At 45.5% G+C, this 13,957-nt stretch overlaps 1 protein-coding gene across 3 annotated transcripts in view; it reads right to left on the bottom strand.

Moving 5' to 3' along the window:
• Positions 1-1,338: 1,338 nt before the first annotated feature.
• ssh2a (slingshot protein phosphatase 2a) overlaps positions 1,339-13,957 on the bottom strand; it is a 28,247-nt gene continuing 15,628 nt past the window's right edge. For all 3 annotated transcript variants that reach the window (XM_008426045.2, XM_008426046.2, XM_008426044.1), the window contains 13 exons: positions 11,515-11,627; positions 10,680-10,744; positions 10,204-10,325; positions 9,917-9,982; positions 9,698-9,763; positions 9,166-9,360; positions 6,664-6,757; positions 6,255-6,383; positions 5,948-5,994; positions 5,504-5,650; positions 5,233-5,433; positions 3,926-4,784; positions 1,339-3,160 (listed from right to left, as the gene is read on the bottom strand). In XM_008426045.2, coding sequence (XP_008424267.1) covers positions 1,748-3,160; positions 3,926-4,784; positions 5,233-5,433; positions 5,504-5,650; positions 5,948-5,994; positions 6,255-6,383; positions 6,664-6,757; positions 9,166-9,360; positions 9,698-9,763; positions 9,917-9,982; positions 10,204-10,325; positions 10,680-10,744; positions 11,515-11,627 — 3,517 coding nt within the window. In that variant the 3' untranslated portion in view covers positions 1,339-1,747. The remainder of the gene's footprint in view (positions 3,161-3,925; positions 4,785-5,232; positions 5,434-5,503; positions 5,651-5,947; positions 5,995-6,254; positions 6,384-6,663; positions 6,758-9,165; positions 9,361-9,697; positions 9,764-9,916; positions 9,983-10,203; positions 10,326-10,679; positions 10,745-11,514; positions 11,628-13,957) is intronic.

Below are 13,957 nucleotides of genomic sequence, written 5' to 3'. Positions count from 1 at the left end.
CCGGCCAAGCCAGGCACGCCTGACGGCCACACCCAAACCCCGAAACACAAAACCCCCTGAACAAACTGTGATACAAGTTAACACAAAAAACACAACTAAAATATAAACATAAACACCAAGTGAAACAAAGATACGAAAGAAAACGCAAAGATAGGAAAAGACCCACTCGCTCGCTCTTTCGCTCTCCTTCCGCTCTCCAAGCACCCTCCTCTCACACGAAGAAGAAGAAGAAGAAGAAGAAGAAGAAGAAGAAGAAGAAGAAGAAAAAAAAAAGGAGAGCTTAGAGACTGTAAAACCCTCCAAGAATCACCACTCAGTGCAGGAAAAAGGCAACATGGAGTGAATCAGCAGCCATTTCTCCCCTCGCCCCACTTTGTGGATAACCTCAGCGTCGTGCACACGCTGGGGTGTGAATTGAATTTGTAAAAAGCCTCCAGAATAAAACAAGATGCCTGCCTGTTAAGTAGAAAAGCAGAGAGCATCAGTACGCAGAGAAACGACGATAGTCTCATGCCCTGCCGCATCCAATGACCTCAAGCCTAAACGTTTTATTGACATTTTCCACATCCCTGAACGCTTTCAGTAATTTGTCATGTCAAGGAAGCCATGTTTCCCTGTGTGCTTGTAATGTTGGATGCAGATTCCAACGTCCAGAGAAAGCCAAAAGCTCACAGGTCCTTTGCTTATATTAGGTATTTAAAAAGTAGACAGCAGGACAATATCCTGGGAAACCCTCATCATGATTCATTTAATCCAACTTTTCCTGTTTTTTCACCCAGTACTTTCAACAATCAAACCTTTGTAGAAAATGTCAGATTCTTTGCCACAGTTATCTGATTTTAATGACTTTTTAAGTCTTTTAATGTGAGGTTCATTTTGCCAGAGCGTATCTCAGCAGTGCCCCCGGTGGCCTACTTCTGAGTGTTTAATTACCCACATGAAGCAGTGGGGGAAATGTCAGCCTGAAATAAGCTGTGCTCATCAATTCCCAGCGGAGACGCTGGTGGTGTGTTCAAAGACATAGTTATCTGTGGGTAAAAATAACAAGCAGAGAAAATCAGCTAGGATAAAAGGTTGAACCGCCCAAGTCTGTGTTAAATGTCAAGAATCTAACAACATTTTAACCTGTATTAATAGCAGTTTAATTTTTTTTCTAAAGCTGCATATTATCACCTTGACCAGCAGGGGGTGCTGATGCACTGCGTTCACCTAATTTTGTTAAGAAGTTATTGGAGATTCTTTATTTGGACAGGAGATGAATAATAAAATAAATATTTTTATTTTTTCTTTTTCTTTAAAAAAGGCACTGAATAAAAAACAAAAGAGAAAACAAACATGTCAGCTTTGTCCTGGTTTAATTAAAAATCTGAGTAAAGACAAGTCCAAAACCACAGAGACGAGTCTACTGAGAACAGTGCAAAACAAGCTTTCCCAGCGTAAGAAACGGACTTCAAATAAAAGACACAAAAATCACCAATGTGGTAAAGTGCATGTTGTGAAAAAAAGCCGCTCCGGTTGCAGTTTTACAAACTTTGACCCGGCGGCGAGGGTCTCACACTGAAAACAGACTCTCATTTAAAAAGAACAGACATAAACAAACATGACAGAGTGCAAAGTTTGCACTACTTCAGTTTTAGTTTGCACATTCATATAATATTACTGTGCTCCAGTTATCTCATCCAGTGGTTTACATGCATCATTTCTACCTCACACACACTCCTCATTCACACACACATGCTCCAGGAGGTCACATGGTGTTGTAGAGCAGAGCGACGGCTCGTCTCCGCTCAGCGGACGCTTTGCGGCGTCTCGACGAGTGTCCCCTCCCCTGCTGAGAGGACGGAGACGCGCTGCTGCCGAGTCCGTCCGTCTCCGCCCCCTCGCTGTCTCTGGAGGAGGACGAGTGGGACTGGGGCGAAGGCGAGTCAGCGGGGGACGGATTGAGAGCGAGAACTTTCTGCTTCTTCCAGGTGTCGTCTGGGTGGGACGAGTCCTGGCAGGTCGACGACGATGAGGAGGAGGGCGGTGTCAGGTCTAGGTCGCAGAGGTCGTTGGCGGACAGCTGCAGGCAGTCCAGCTTGGCCAGAGACGCCGATCTCTTCATGAGGGACGGCGGCGTGAGGCCCGCCTGCCGCATGCGGGCCTCCAGCTCCAGGGTCCTCTGCCAGCTGGGCGGCACGCCGAGACCCCTGCTCTCTGCTTTCTCTTTCCGCCGCTGTCTCGCTGCCTCAGAACCTTTGGGACGTCCCGATTTGGTGTCCAACGTGTCCGTTAGTCCATCCTGTCCCACTCCGTCCTGCAGGAACGCCTGCAGCTCTCGCAGTGTCCGCTGGATGCGCTCCAACTCCCGGCTGCTCCTGGTCAGCCTGCTCTGGGCGTCGCAGCCCGGTCCACACCGCCGTCCACAGCCGTCCTGAAGACAGCCGTCCTGAAGACAGCCATCCTGAAGACAGCCGTCCTGAGGACAGCCGTCCGTCTCAGTCTCCTCCGTCGTTACGCCGTCCAGGTTCAAAGCGGCTGGACACTGCATGCTTTGGCCGTGCAGCTGGCCCAGCCTGCTGGACCGGGCTGAGGTCTGTAGAGATGATTGTAACTCAGTGGTGGAGGTCAGTGACGATGTCAGCATGATGTCAGCAGGAACTCGGCTGATGTGCGTGTCAGGACAGCCGCTGGACTCCTCTGCTTCTTTGGCCATGCTCTCTTCCTGAGTGAGTGTCTGCTCCGCTAGGTCCCGGGGATCCAGCAGAGGAGGAAGCTCTGGGGTCAAGGAGCTCGGCACCGGCCGGAGTGAAGGCGACTCAGCGCCGGGCGAATGCAGCGGCGAGCGCTGGGCCACGGCCTGCTCCAGCTCCAGCCTCAGCTTCTGTTCCAGCTGCTTGGTGGCGCGGCGAACCAACCCCGCCTGCCGGTCGCCTGGCAACCAGGATGGAGGCGAGGAGCTCAGCGGGAGCAGTGGGGGTTCAGGTTCCACCTGGTGGTCCTGCTGGACGGGCTGGGAGCTGAGAGAGGACGAAGGGAGTGATGACGATGATGATGATGATGTTGAGGATGAAGGAGGAAAGGCTGAGTGTGATATGGCTTCAATCTCAATGACAATGTGGCGGACTGATATCCCGTTGTCATGGTGATAGAGACGGGTTTGGTCAGAGCCGTCCTCGGACTGCAGAGACAGAAAGAGAAGAAAACGCTTCAGTTCCACTGTAGGCAAAATGTCACACATTTCTCCCAATTAAATTTGTTTTCAGTTCCCCTTTTCTCTGATACTCCCAAATAAAATCCAGTGACAAAACTGAAGTCAGCTGCCATTTGGTTCGTCTAAAAACCTCGGTCTCGTTTTGGATGAAGTGAACTCTGGCGCGGTTCGAATACAAACGGACCGCAGGCCGCTCAGAAAGCAGGAAGTGAGCCAGTGGAATGGGTAACAAATAAAAAAAATGTCAATGTTTCATGACAAAATGTGATAAAGCTCAACTCTTATGAAAGATACAGTAATAAACACCTCTGATGTGATCCAGCTAAAAATAAAGGAGATTTACAACCAACAACACGATTATGACTGTAATCGTGTTGACAGGTTAGTTTGGACTGTTCCTCTGCTTTCCAGCAGATGTCGCTGTGCTAAGCGCTGCCTCTTGAGGCAATCCTGACTGCTTCAGGCAGTCAGGATTGCATTTACGAAAAACAGAGCAGTAAAAAGTCAACTGGAACAACCAGCTGAGCCGAGGCTGCAGGGAAGCAGAGGGAACAGCTGCTGAGTCATCATGAAATCTAAATGTAGAAATATTTGACACACACCAATGTATGATTTACATGGAATATTTACAGTCTCACACACGCACACACACCTCTTAATAAAATGGTTGATTCTCATGAACACAATTTGTATAAATAGGGACATTTTGTTTAGAGACAAAACGCTCCCCACCTGACTGCTCCCATCCTCCGGCTCCTCTTCACCTTTGACCTCTGCATCCCCCTCCTGCGCCGGGGCCAGCCTCTGCTGCGGCTGCTCCGGTTCCTGAGCCAAACCCACAAACTTCTCCCTGGCACTGAAGAAGTCGATGCTCTCAGAGCTGTGATTGGACAAGCTGTCAGAAGGGCTTTGATTGGGCGAACTGTCCGAGGTGCTTTCTGTTTGCGATTCACTGGGGTTGTTGTTGTCGTCGCTCAGAGCGAGTGGTAGAGGGTGGGCGGCGGCGCAGAGCGGGGTCTGTTCGCCGCTGGAGTCTGACGGAGATTCCTGGAGTGCGTCAGAGTCGTCGCCGGAACCTCGAATAAGATCAGAGATTTCCTCTGAGATGTGGGTCCCCGGAAAGCTGAGGGACGGCTCGACCGGTTTGCATTTTTCTGAATCAGACTGGAGGGTGGACGGAGCTCGGCGGTGGAGCTCAGGGGTCGGAGGCAAGATGTGGAGTGAAGGCGGAGGATGCGGCAGAGCCGCCGGCACGGTAACGGCAATGCTCGCCCAGCTGTCCAGCTTCTCCTCCGGAATGACCGTGGCTGCTCGGGGTCTGGGAAGAGGAAGCCGGGGTCCCTCCTGGAGCGGCGACTCCCCGACGCCGTTAGAGAGCGTGTGTAGATTGGAGCTGCGGGATTTGGCATTGGGTTCGGCGCCAAGGGCCTGCAGGACAGCCACGCCCAGGAAGTGATGCAAGGAGGTGGTGTTGTTGTTGTGAGAGTCGGCGCGGAGCAGCATGGGAGACGAAGGCTTGCACATGGAGTCGGGGCGATCTGATAGGTCGCTGTCAGAGTGGGAACGCCACAGCTTGTTGTGCCTCTGTTTGCTGTGGAGGAAAACACAAACAAGAGTTTATCAGTGTTTAGAGTAGAAATATAGAAGCAAGAGGATGAACGGATGCAAGAAAGAAAGATGAACATGATGACAGGGTTTCTGGAGGATTCACCAGCTCACATTTAACTTTTAAAAACTTTTATGAATGAAATTTAAGACACGTATCCCAACAGAAATAAAAAAAACACAAAACAAAAATAAAGACAATAAATTGCACTGCAAAACCCTAAAGTCCTATGAAGTATTTTTGGTCTGCTTCTAGTACACTTGAAATGATAAAGCTCACAAGTAACTTTTCAGCAAGATGTATGCACTGGTTTTGAGTCGATAATTCCATAATATTGACAAAAAAGTTCTTATTCTATTGGTGAATTATTTCACTTATGGGAAAAATGTCTCGATAAACGACAGAGCGAAGGTTTGGACGGTGTAATGGCTACCTGGCCAGCAGGATTCCCTGATACTCCTCCAGCTGCTTCATGAAGGACGGGTTGGGCTTGGTGACGGTGCGTCTCTCCTTCACGTAGTCGAAGGCCGTGTCCAGATCCCAGCCGTACTCCTTCATGGCGTAGGCGATGACTGTGGAGGCAGAGCGGCTCACGCCCATCTTACAGTGGACCAGACACTTGGCCCCAGCTTTCCTGTGGTCAGAAGCAGCTTTAGAGACCCACTCTACCGCACGCTTATGCGTCAACTTGTCCGGACCCCTACTTGGCTTTGGTGATGAACTTGTACGTGTCGTTCCAGTATTCCAGCAGGTTGGTGGCCTCTTCGTCATAAACTCTGATGTTGTGGTATTCAAACATACCCGGGAAAAAGTTGTCGATTTCCCTGGTCACGTTCAGGATGTAGCGCACGCTGCGTTAAAGAGAGATGGAGGGGGCGATCGATTTAGACCCAAAAAATAAAAACACCAAAAGTGCATAGAATGAACTGATCTGTTTGATACGGGAACAAAACATTTGAAGCTCTTCAAAGAGACGCACTTAAGAGTTTGATGCTCTCATAGATTTAATTACTGCTGTGGATTTGCTCATTTGCTCCAGAAAATTTTCTCTCTTCAGTTATCTAAATTGAGTGACAGTGTGTGTTTTTTCTCGACTAATTACAGTTGTAGGATGCCTTAATTAGGTTAGAAAGAGACCGGTCTCTTACCCGCTGTTCTGCAGCTCCTCCAGGTTGGAGGCATTCCACTCAGAGCCCTGCAGAAACATGGAATCGGATCTGTCAGTTCCCAGCAAGACTGTAAGGAATAATCAGGTTCCCACATGTTCCTCGGGTCAAGTTTCAGTAGCTAGTAGTTATTGTTTTACCTAATATCAGGGGATTCATATAAAACTTGATACACTATTTCAACATTTTTCAGTCAGAATGGACCTTGAATAACACATCCCAGTATAGAGTGTCAAGTCTTGTAACCTGGATTAAAGTCCAGTATTCATCAAGGCTTCTGAAATCTCACCAGGAAGACGTGATCAAAGATTTCCGTAGGACTGTCCATCTGTCCCAGGATGACAATCATCTCGTTGTCTATGAACTCCTTAAACTCCCTCAGGTTGCACGCCATCTGCATCTCCAGCTCTGTTCGGATCTGGGAAAAATACAAATAAAAACAATAAAGCTACTGTTAGGAAATGATATTTAAGCTAAACTTGGTCTTTAATGCATGTCATTTTTATTTAAAGACAAAGTAATGCATAAAGGAGGTGTGGAGGAAAAATTATCCATAGTTTTTCTTTTTTCTTAGCCCCAAATTCTTTGATTCCTACAAATAAAATCGAGTGCAAACATCAGATGAGATTATTATCAAAAGGTGACATTACTGTAGTCAGGTAAATAAATTCTGCAGCTAAAACCTAAAGCGTTGCTACCTCCTTGCTGGTGACGTTCTCCAGGTCTTTCTGCATCATGATTTCTCTCAGGCGCATCTTGATCAGCCTCTCTGTGCGTTCCCTCTCTGTAGGCCTGCAAACATCATGCAAATCCTTATGTTAAACCACCAAAAAAAAAAAAAAGAAAAGAAAAAAGCACACAGAAAGAGATCCCCCTTCTGGGTCACAACAGTGACCCATTGCCTTCTGCTTGTTCATTCATTTATTTTCACGGACATAATGAGGCCGTTGTCCCGAAAGAGAATCGCCACTTTGTCCTATTCTCAGAAACTGCAGAAGGAACAGACAATCAGGGGAGCGCGACCCGCTGGCAAATCCAAAACAAAGTCGTCTTGTTGAGAACGTATGCTTCTGTTTCTGTAAGCTCTGCCAAGAGACGCGTTTAGCCTCTGGACGCCGCGCTGATGATACCAACAAGTGGTCTAATTACGTCTCTGGAGAGAGAAACTTCTCAGCTCATATATGTGCGCTTCCTCTTATGTTTTCCTTTTTTCTTTGTTTTAACTTCTTAAGTATGAATTCCTCATTTAACATCCCATAGAACAGTGTATGTGAGTGTACAAGAATCACAAATATACAAGTAAGCTTATCAAGAAATAAAGCTAAAGCGACAAACATCCAGTGAAACTTTAACCTCTGAACAAGCCCTGACATGCCTGCAGAGGTTCCAACAGTGTCTGGCTATTAGCTGAGCATGGAAACAGTGTGAGGAACAAAAACAAACCCAGTCAGAGTGTGTGTCCAGTAAGTGACGATACAAGGAGTGGTTCTATTGAAGTGTGGAAATTTTATACTGCTTCCTTGAACTGAAGCTAGATAAGAGGCCTCCAGGTAATAACAGTAAAACCTGCGTGTCGAAGACAAAAACAAACCTCCCCGGATTTTACCGGGAAACCAGCTGATGTGTCAACAAACACTGGCAGCCCGTGGAGCATTGGCAGCCGTCTCCGTATGGGAAAAAAATAATAAATTACCTGACGGAGACTCATAAACTGCACATGTGACATGAACAATAAGATCATTCAAGGGCAAGCACGCCTTTGCCAAGGGCAAAGGGTGTCGAGTGTTTCTGGTAAGGCAGGTGGTAAACACACACTTTTTTTATTGTCAGGTTTGAAAGTAACCAGCCAAACTAATTAAGCTCTGCCTGCCACCTGCCTCTGTCCGTTCCCCGTCTACCTTCCAAAGGCTCCGTCTGGATTTCATTTTTTCCAAAAGTAAATCGAGCCAGCGAATGGCTCAGCTATTTTCAACACTTGAGGGTCTGTGAGAAACGCTGCGACTCGGTGGCCGGGCGTGTGACTCCAGCAGCTCGGACGGGAAATTCCCTGCTGTTAGCAAAGACATGGGGCATCATTCCTTTACTTCCTAAGGTTTCTTTCTTTAGGAAACAGTTTTATGGCCATTATCAGGCATAATGAAGATCAGAACTTTCCACCCGTCAGAAAAGCATAATCTACTGGCCAGCTACAGAGAAACTCCCCCGTCTTTCCTTGAAGCCTAATCATGTTCTCCTAAAAAGTGCCTCTGAAATGCATTTACACGTGTCGGGGTCAGAGTTCACACCGCCGCTCTAACGATAGCTCGCACACTCTCTGCTATAAAAGCTGCGTATTTCATAAGTTCACAGAAGAAACTCCTACATTACAGAATGTCCATGAATCTTTCTACGTTTTATTATATTATAACCAGAACTTAGTTTAATAGAATTTTATGTGCTAAACCAACAGAAATCCTTTTTTTTCTGAAAAGTGTGGTGTGCATTTAAAATTAAAAGCTCACTCAATTAGTGCTGAAATGATTAATTGTGATGAAAGGATTGTTGAAATAATGGTCAACTAATTAAATTGATTACTCATTAACCGGAGCTTACAAACTCAAAAAAAGGCCAATTGCTGAAAGAACAAAAAAATAGTACAAACAATATTTACATTTTGCATTCAATATGTAAATATGTTAAACACAGAACTCATTGACAGTTTTAGCATCACCTGGTTCAGACAAAATCTTAATACCTTTTGCTATCCAATTATTAATCACTTAATCCAAAAGATAATCAGAAGATCACTCCTACACAGTATTGATTTCAAGTCAAACGGAAGGAAATGAGTTTTTCACATGTTAATGTTAAAAATAATGGCTAATAAAGTAAGTGAATTTTGTTGTGCTTCGGTACATTAACAATAAGGCATTCTGATTCCTATGTGGTTAAATGGAAAATCTGCATTTTTTTATGCAATTAATCAATGAACTGTCATCAGATTTTCACACCTGAGCTGTGGAATCTCTGCAGCTCCTCCAGAGCTACCATGGACCACTTAACTGTTTTTCTGTTGGTTGTAATGTGACAAATTCATAAAACATTCAAGCAATATAAACGCTTCTGCAAAACTCTACGTATAATATAGTTCATTAGGAGAAAAAAAAACCTTTTTGTTTCTGTGAATCAGATTTCAGAGTTTATGCTTCTGTTCCACTCACAGGTCTGTGAAGAGGATGGGGGAGTTGGCACGGTGCGACTCGACATCCTGCATGGCGTTCCATTCGTTGACACAAAACTGGCTGGAAGAGACTCTGCTCTGGTAGTAGCTGACCCAGGTCAGGAAAAGGCTCCCTGGGTAATAGTTGTGGCAGCGAGCCACCTCGCAGGCTTTGTGCAGCGACTGCAGGGCGGACCTGGCGGCAACAAAAAGAGGAAGATTTCCCCATGAGCCTGAAGACGGAGTACAAATGTTTAATGTTCCGACACCAGAAGAATGATCAAAGCTTTGTCCGGAGACATGGCTGTACTGTGCTGAGCTGGGGTTCAATGAGAGGATGTTGAAGTAAGAAGGAAGAGCAGAGGGATAACAACATGAGGAAATGAGGAGTCTGCACTGGCATGTGTACGAGAGAAGAGCGGAAAACTGAGAAACAGCAAGACCAAAAAGAAGAAGGAAGATGAGAAAAAAACTGACGGAGGTCAAAGTCAAAAAGGACAGCACAGTGTGTTCTAAAGACAGAAGTTACTCACCACATGGCTTGGACAGACACCGGCTTGAAGACATGAACCCTGTTCACCGTTGACACACTAAAGCCTCTGCAGAGACACAGAATTAGCAGATTATAAGACAAGACGCCATGTAAGCAGAAGAGCTTCAAGTAAGACCTGCAAGTTAAAACACAGTCTTTAGCAGTCAGTGGGGAAGGGGGTGGCAGCGGCAGGAAGCATGGCGTAGGTGTGGCGACTTACCCGTCTCCGTCCAAGTGAATCAGAGTGTCGCTCCACAGAGGTAAAACCAGCCCCACCGTGCAGCAGCTGCAGGGAGACATCAATAAACACATCACTGGTTAGTATGATGGGCAGCAGCACAATTATGACTGAAAAGTGGTGCTTTATGGGTACAGGAGGAAAGTCCAATGTTAAGAAGCACAGAGAGATGGAAAACAGAGCTGAACCCTCGAAACGAGCTGAAGTCTCTGCTGAGCTGTTATCCTAACATTCAAACCATAGTGGTATACTGTTGCAAGGGTGCTGACCTATCCGAGGAGACGAAGTCTATGCCGAGCACGATGCTCTCCTCTGTATCCTGCCTGCCGTTGGTGGAGACCACCACCATGTAGCGGGTCACCTGAGGGTAGGCGCTCTCCAGACACACTGCCTGTGAGGACAGATGAAAAACAGTAACCAAGACGTGAGAAACAACTTGGTTTTGTTTTGATTTCATACACAACACTGGCTTAGAGGCACATTGTAAACTTCACTATAAGGTTTGTGCCATCTTTTAATCCCCCGCTACAGCGTGAAGGACGAGTAGATGTACTACCCCTCTTTTCTCCAAGCATCGTCTTTTCTTATGTTTGGTTTACACCCAAAGCCAAGTTTCAGTTCTTTATGGCAGCCAACAAAGAAGTGAAACCCGGCACTGACGTACGCTGTGACTGATCGTACCGTCAGCATGCCACAGTGCCGGGATGTTTGGTTTTGAGGTGATTTGAGGTGGCGTGTTACTAACCAGTCGGATGGTGTCCTCAGGCCGCAGCACAGTGAACATGGTCTGAAGATGTTTCTGGAGGTCGCCTGCAGGATGAAAAAAAAGAAAGTTTTAGATAATTAGCTTTGGTTTCAGTTTATTTTGGATGCTAATCCAAGGATTAGAAAACAAAGAAACATAAAACCCATGACAATGTGTCAATTCCTCTGAGGAAGGAATTCATAAGAGAGTCTCCTACATATTAGTCTATTTGTAGGCAGAAACAAATTAAATGCTTAAACACAATATACAAATAAAGTTACAAAAGAGCTCTTAAAAAGTACTTTGTTTTCTAACTTTTAGCAAATATAAACATTTTTGGAAATTATTAAAATTAAATTTATTTAAAAAAAATAATTTAATTTTATAAAAATTTAAATTTGAAAAAATAAAGCAAGAAAAATTTAGTCTGACAACTTTAGACAGTGAGGAAAAATATGTATTTTTATTAGGGGTACAAAAATATCAGATTAAAAAGATCAAGTTTGTAAAACGCTGTTTAAAGTTAAAATCAAACATTAGACTGCACTTTATTACAAGACTGTGCAGCTTGAATATCAGGCACTTACAAGGACTTTATACAGAAATCAAGAACTTTCCAAACCTTGAAAACATCTCATTGAAATTCAAGTATTATCAAGGATTTCTAGCACACTTATGAACCCTGCCACATACAACTAGCAGAAAATATTTGGCTGTAAACTCTTTCAAATGAGTTCAGTTATCTGAAGAAACTGCAGCTGTGTTTCATGTGTGTGTGCGAGTGTGTGTGTGTGTGTGTGTGTGGGTGCGTGCATGCGTGCGCACAAGTCTGTACCCGTATGCTTGTTCCTGCGCTGGCTGATGCGAGGTGCAGAGTTGGACGTGGGGCTTTTGCCCCTGGGGAGGAAGAGGGCTGCACCTTTCACTGTGAGGAAACTCTCACTGATGCTGGAACAGAACAGAACGAAGAAAAATGAGACGCGGACAGGAAGCTGAAACGCCACTCCATCTAATCACATTACAAATCTGAGGTGAAACTTAAGTAACCATTAAAGATCACCGCGTTTGTAATCCTCCGCACATGTTGACCCTCGCTTCACAAAAAACACAAGCGTGAGCTTTGGACCGGTAATAGGGCTGGTTGTGTCACGGGTCACAATGCGCCATACAGCCCTGTGGGCCGTGCCTCCCAAAACCCCAGCATCGTCACGCCGATGCTGGCAAAACAAGACCCGAGCCCCAACGTGAACTCAGAACACAATGTTCCCTGCTCCTCCGCACAGCTGGATTACACTGACAGAGTCTAACGGCGCTAACAGCTGCCAGTAGGGAGGGACGGGGAGGAAGACTGGGAGGAGAGCAGGGGGCCATGAGGGAAGACGGTGCGCGCGAGAGAGAGCCCTCCTCCACAAGATAAGAGCTGGCCTGAATGAAACTGGGTTTGGTTCTTCTCTAATCTTATTAAGTGTGACTGAGGTCACTTCGCTGAGAAGGACACATCATGAAGTGAGGTCAGGGTTTTACACTAAACTTAAAACAGCATGTTGGGAATGCATGAGTCACCCCATAACACCTATAAAATAGGCCTTTTCGTGCTTATGGTATATACGGGACCAACAATCCTGCATTAGAGAAGTGGAGTAAGGCGTTACAATCTGGCCGGCAGACGCAGCATTCCTGGCATTCTAGCTTTACCTCAGAGAAAGTGATGGATGGAACAGTCTTTACAATATAGACTTTTTGGGAGTTTCAAACAGATTCCATAACAAGCTGCCGTCCTGATTCTACGCACAGATACTCGAGCAGCCTCATCCATGCTAACCAGCTAAACTGTCAATGTTTCTACAGAAACCTGATGATTTTGGACAAAATGTAACATCGATTTCTTGTTTCATAATTGTAACTGTATTATGTTTTTATGATGTAAAGCACTTGGAACGGTCTTGTTGCTGAAATGTGCAACACAAATAAACTTGACTTGCCTAGAAACGGACTTCCTTTCCAGTTATTTGTTGAATATTCGACTCGACCAGCGGTGACGACATTTTCAACAAGTCAAATGCAATTAGAGTTTACCCTGCAGCTCTCTCTCCATACTACTTGCTACTGTAGCAAGAGCACAAACTGATTCATGGAGCAGACAGACCGGTTCCACGTGGAATAAAAAAAACAAACATTGGTTTCGTAGCCTCCGGGTGTAGGAACTAATGAGACCACACATGCGTAAAGTGCAGTTCAGCAGGTGTCATCGACTGTAGGTGACGACATCAAGTAAAGATATTTGGCGTGCTTCTTGTGACGTGCTTAGGAGGATTTATGCGATAGTAAACCACAGTGATGAATAAAGCATTTAGCCTTTGGCTGCGATGATGCACTCAGTGAACCACATTCAAGCCTTCAGGTTTATGTCATAAACCTTCAGGTTCATGTCACTTTAAAAAAATTTAAAAAATAAGAATGGTGATGTAGTCAATTCAACTTCCTGCCATCCACTTCATTTCTCTTCCATCCAGTAAACCTTCCTGAGTTTGGTGATAATCTGGAGACAACAGACACATGGGAGCGAAAACAAAACCACAGCTTTGTGCTGAGCTCATTTCCCATAACCCACCCACCCTTGACCCAGCTGTTTCCTCTCTCTCTTCTCTCTCACATATTTTCCTTTACTTCCTGCAAGCGTGTCCCACTTTTTATCTTCCTTCCTTTTCCTGCCCTTACTGTATCCTCTCCCGCTGTGGTCCCGCTCCTGACTAATGTACTGTACTTGGCGTCGGCCACGCATAAACTGGGCTACGGAGCAATGTCATTTGTAATGCAACACTCATGCTCTCCCTGAAAATCGTCCATGGAGGTGCATACATACGCTTTTACACCTGCAGAAAGAAACAGAGAAAGCGAAACGTAAGCTGGATGCTCGGAGAAGTGACGGCTCTGACAGACTCTCGAATGCAGGGGTAAAAATAGAGCAGTCCTTTAAAAGTCCCAGCTATTGATAGACTGTATTCATCAGAGCAGTCGCCTTACTGTACAGAGAGGCCTCTCTGTGACACAGCAGTGGAGGCGCACTGATGCACTTCAGCACTGAGATTGTTTTCATGCTGCAGACTGAGAGGAACATGAATTTGACTGTGTGGACACATGGAGATGGCACAAAGATAAAGAACAATAACCTGTTTGATAAATGCGGATTACTAACATAACTACTGTAAACAGTGTCCAACTCCATTTTCATACAAGTGGGACTGAATTATGTTTGATAGTTATTTAAAACTTGCAGT

This window comes from Poecilia reticulata, linkage group LG13, assembly GCF_000633615.1.
Source record: "Poecilia reticulata strain Guanapo linkage group LG13, Guppy_female_1.0+MT, whole genome shotgun sequence".
NCBI lineage: Eukaryota > Metazoa > Chordata > Actinopteri > Cyprinodontiformes > Poeciliidae > Poecilia > Poecilia reticulata.
The sequence above is the reverse complement of the archived record's forward strand: the minus strand, read 5'-3'. Positions and strand labels throughout refer to the sequence as shown.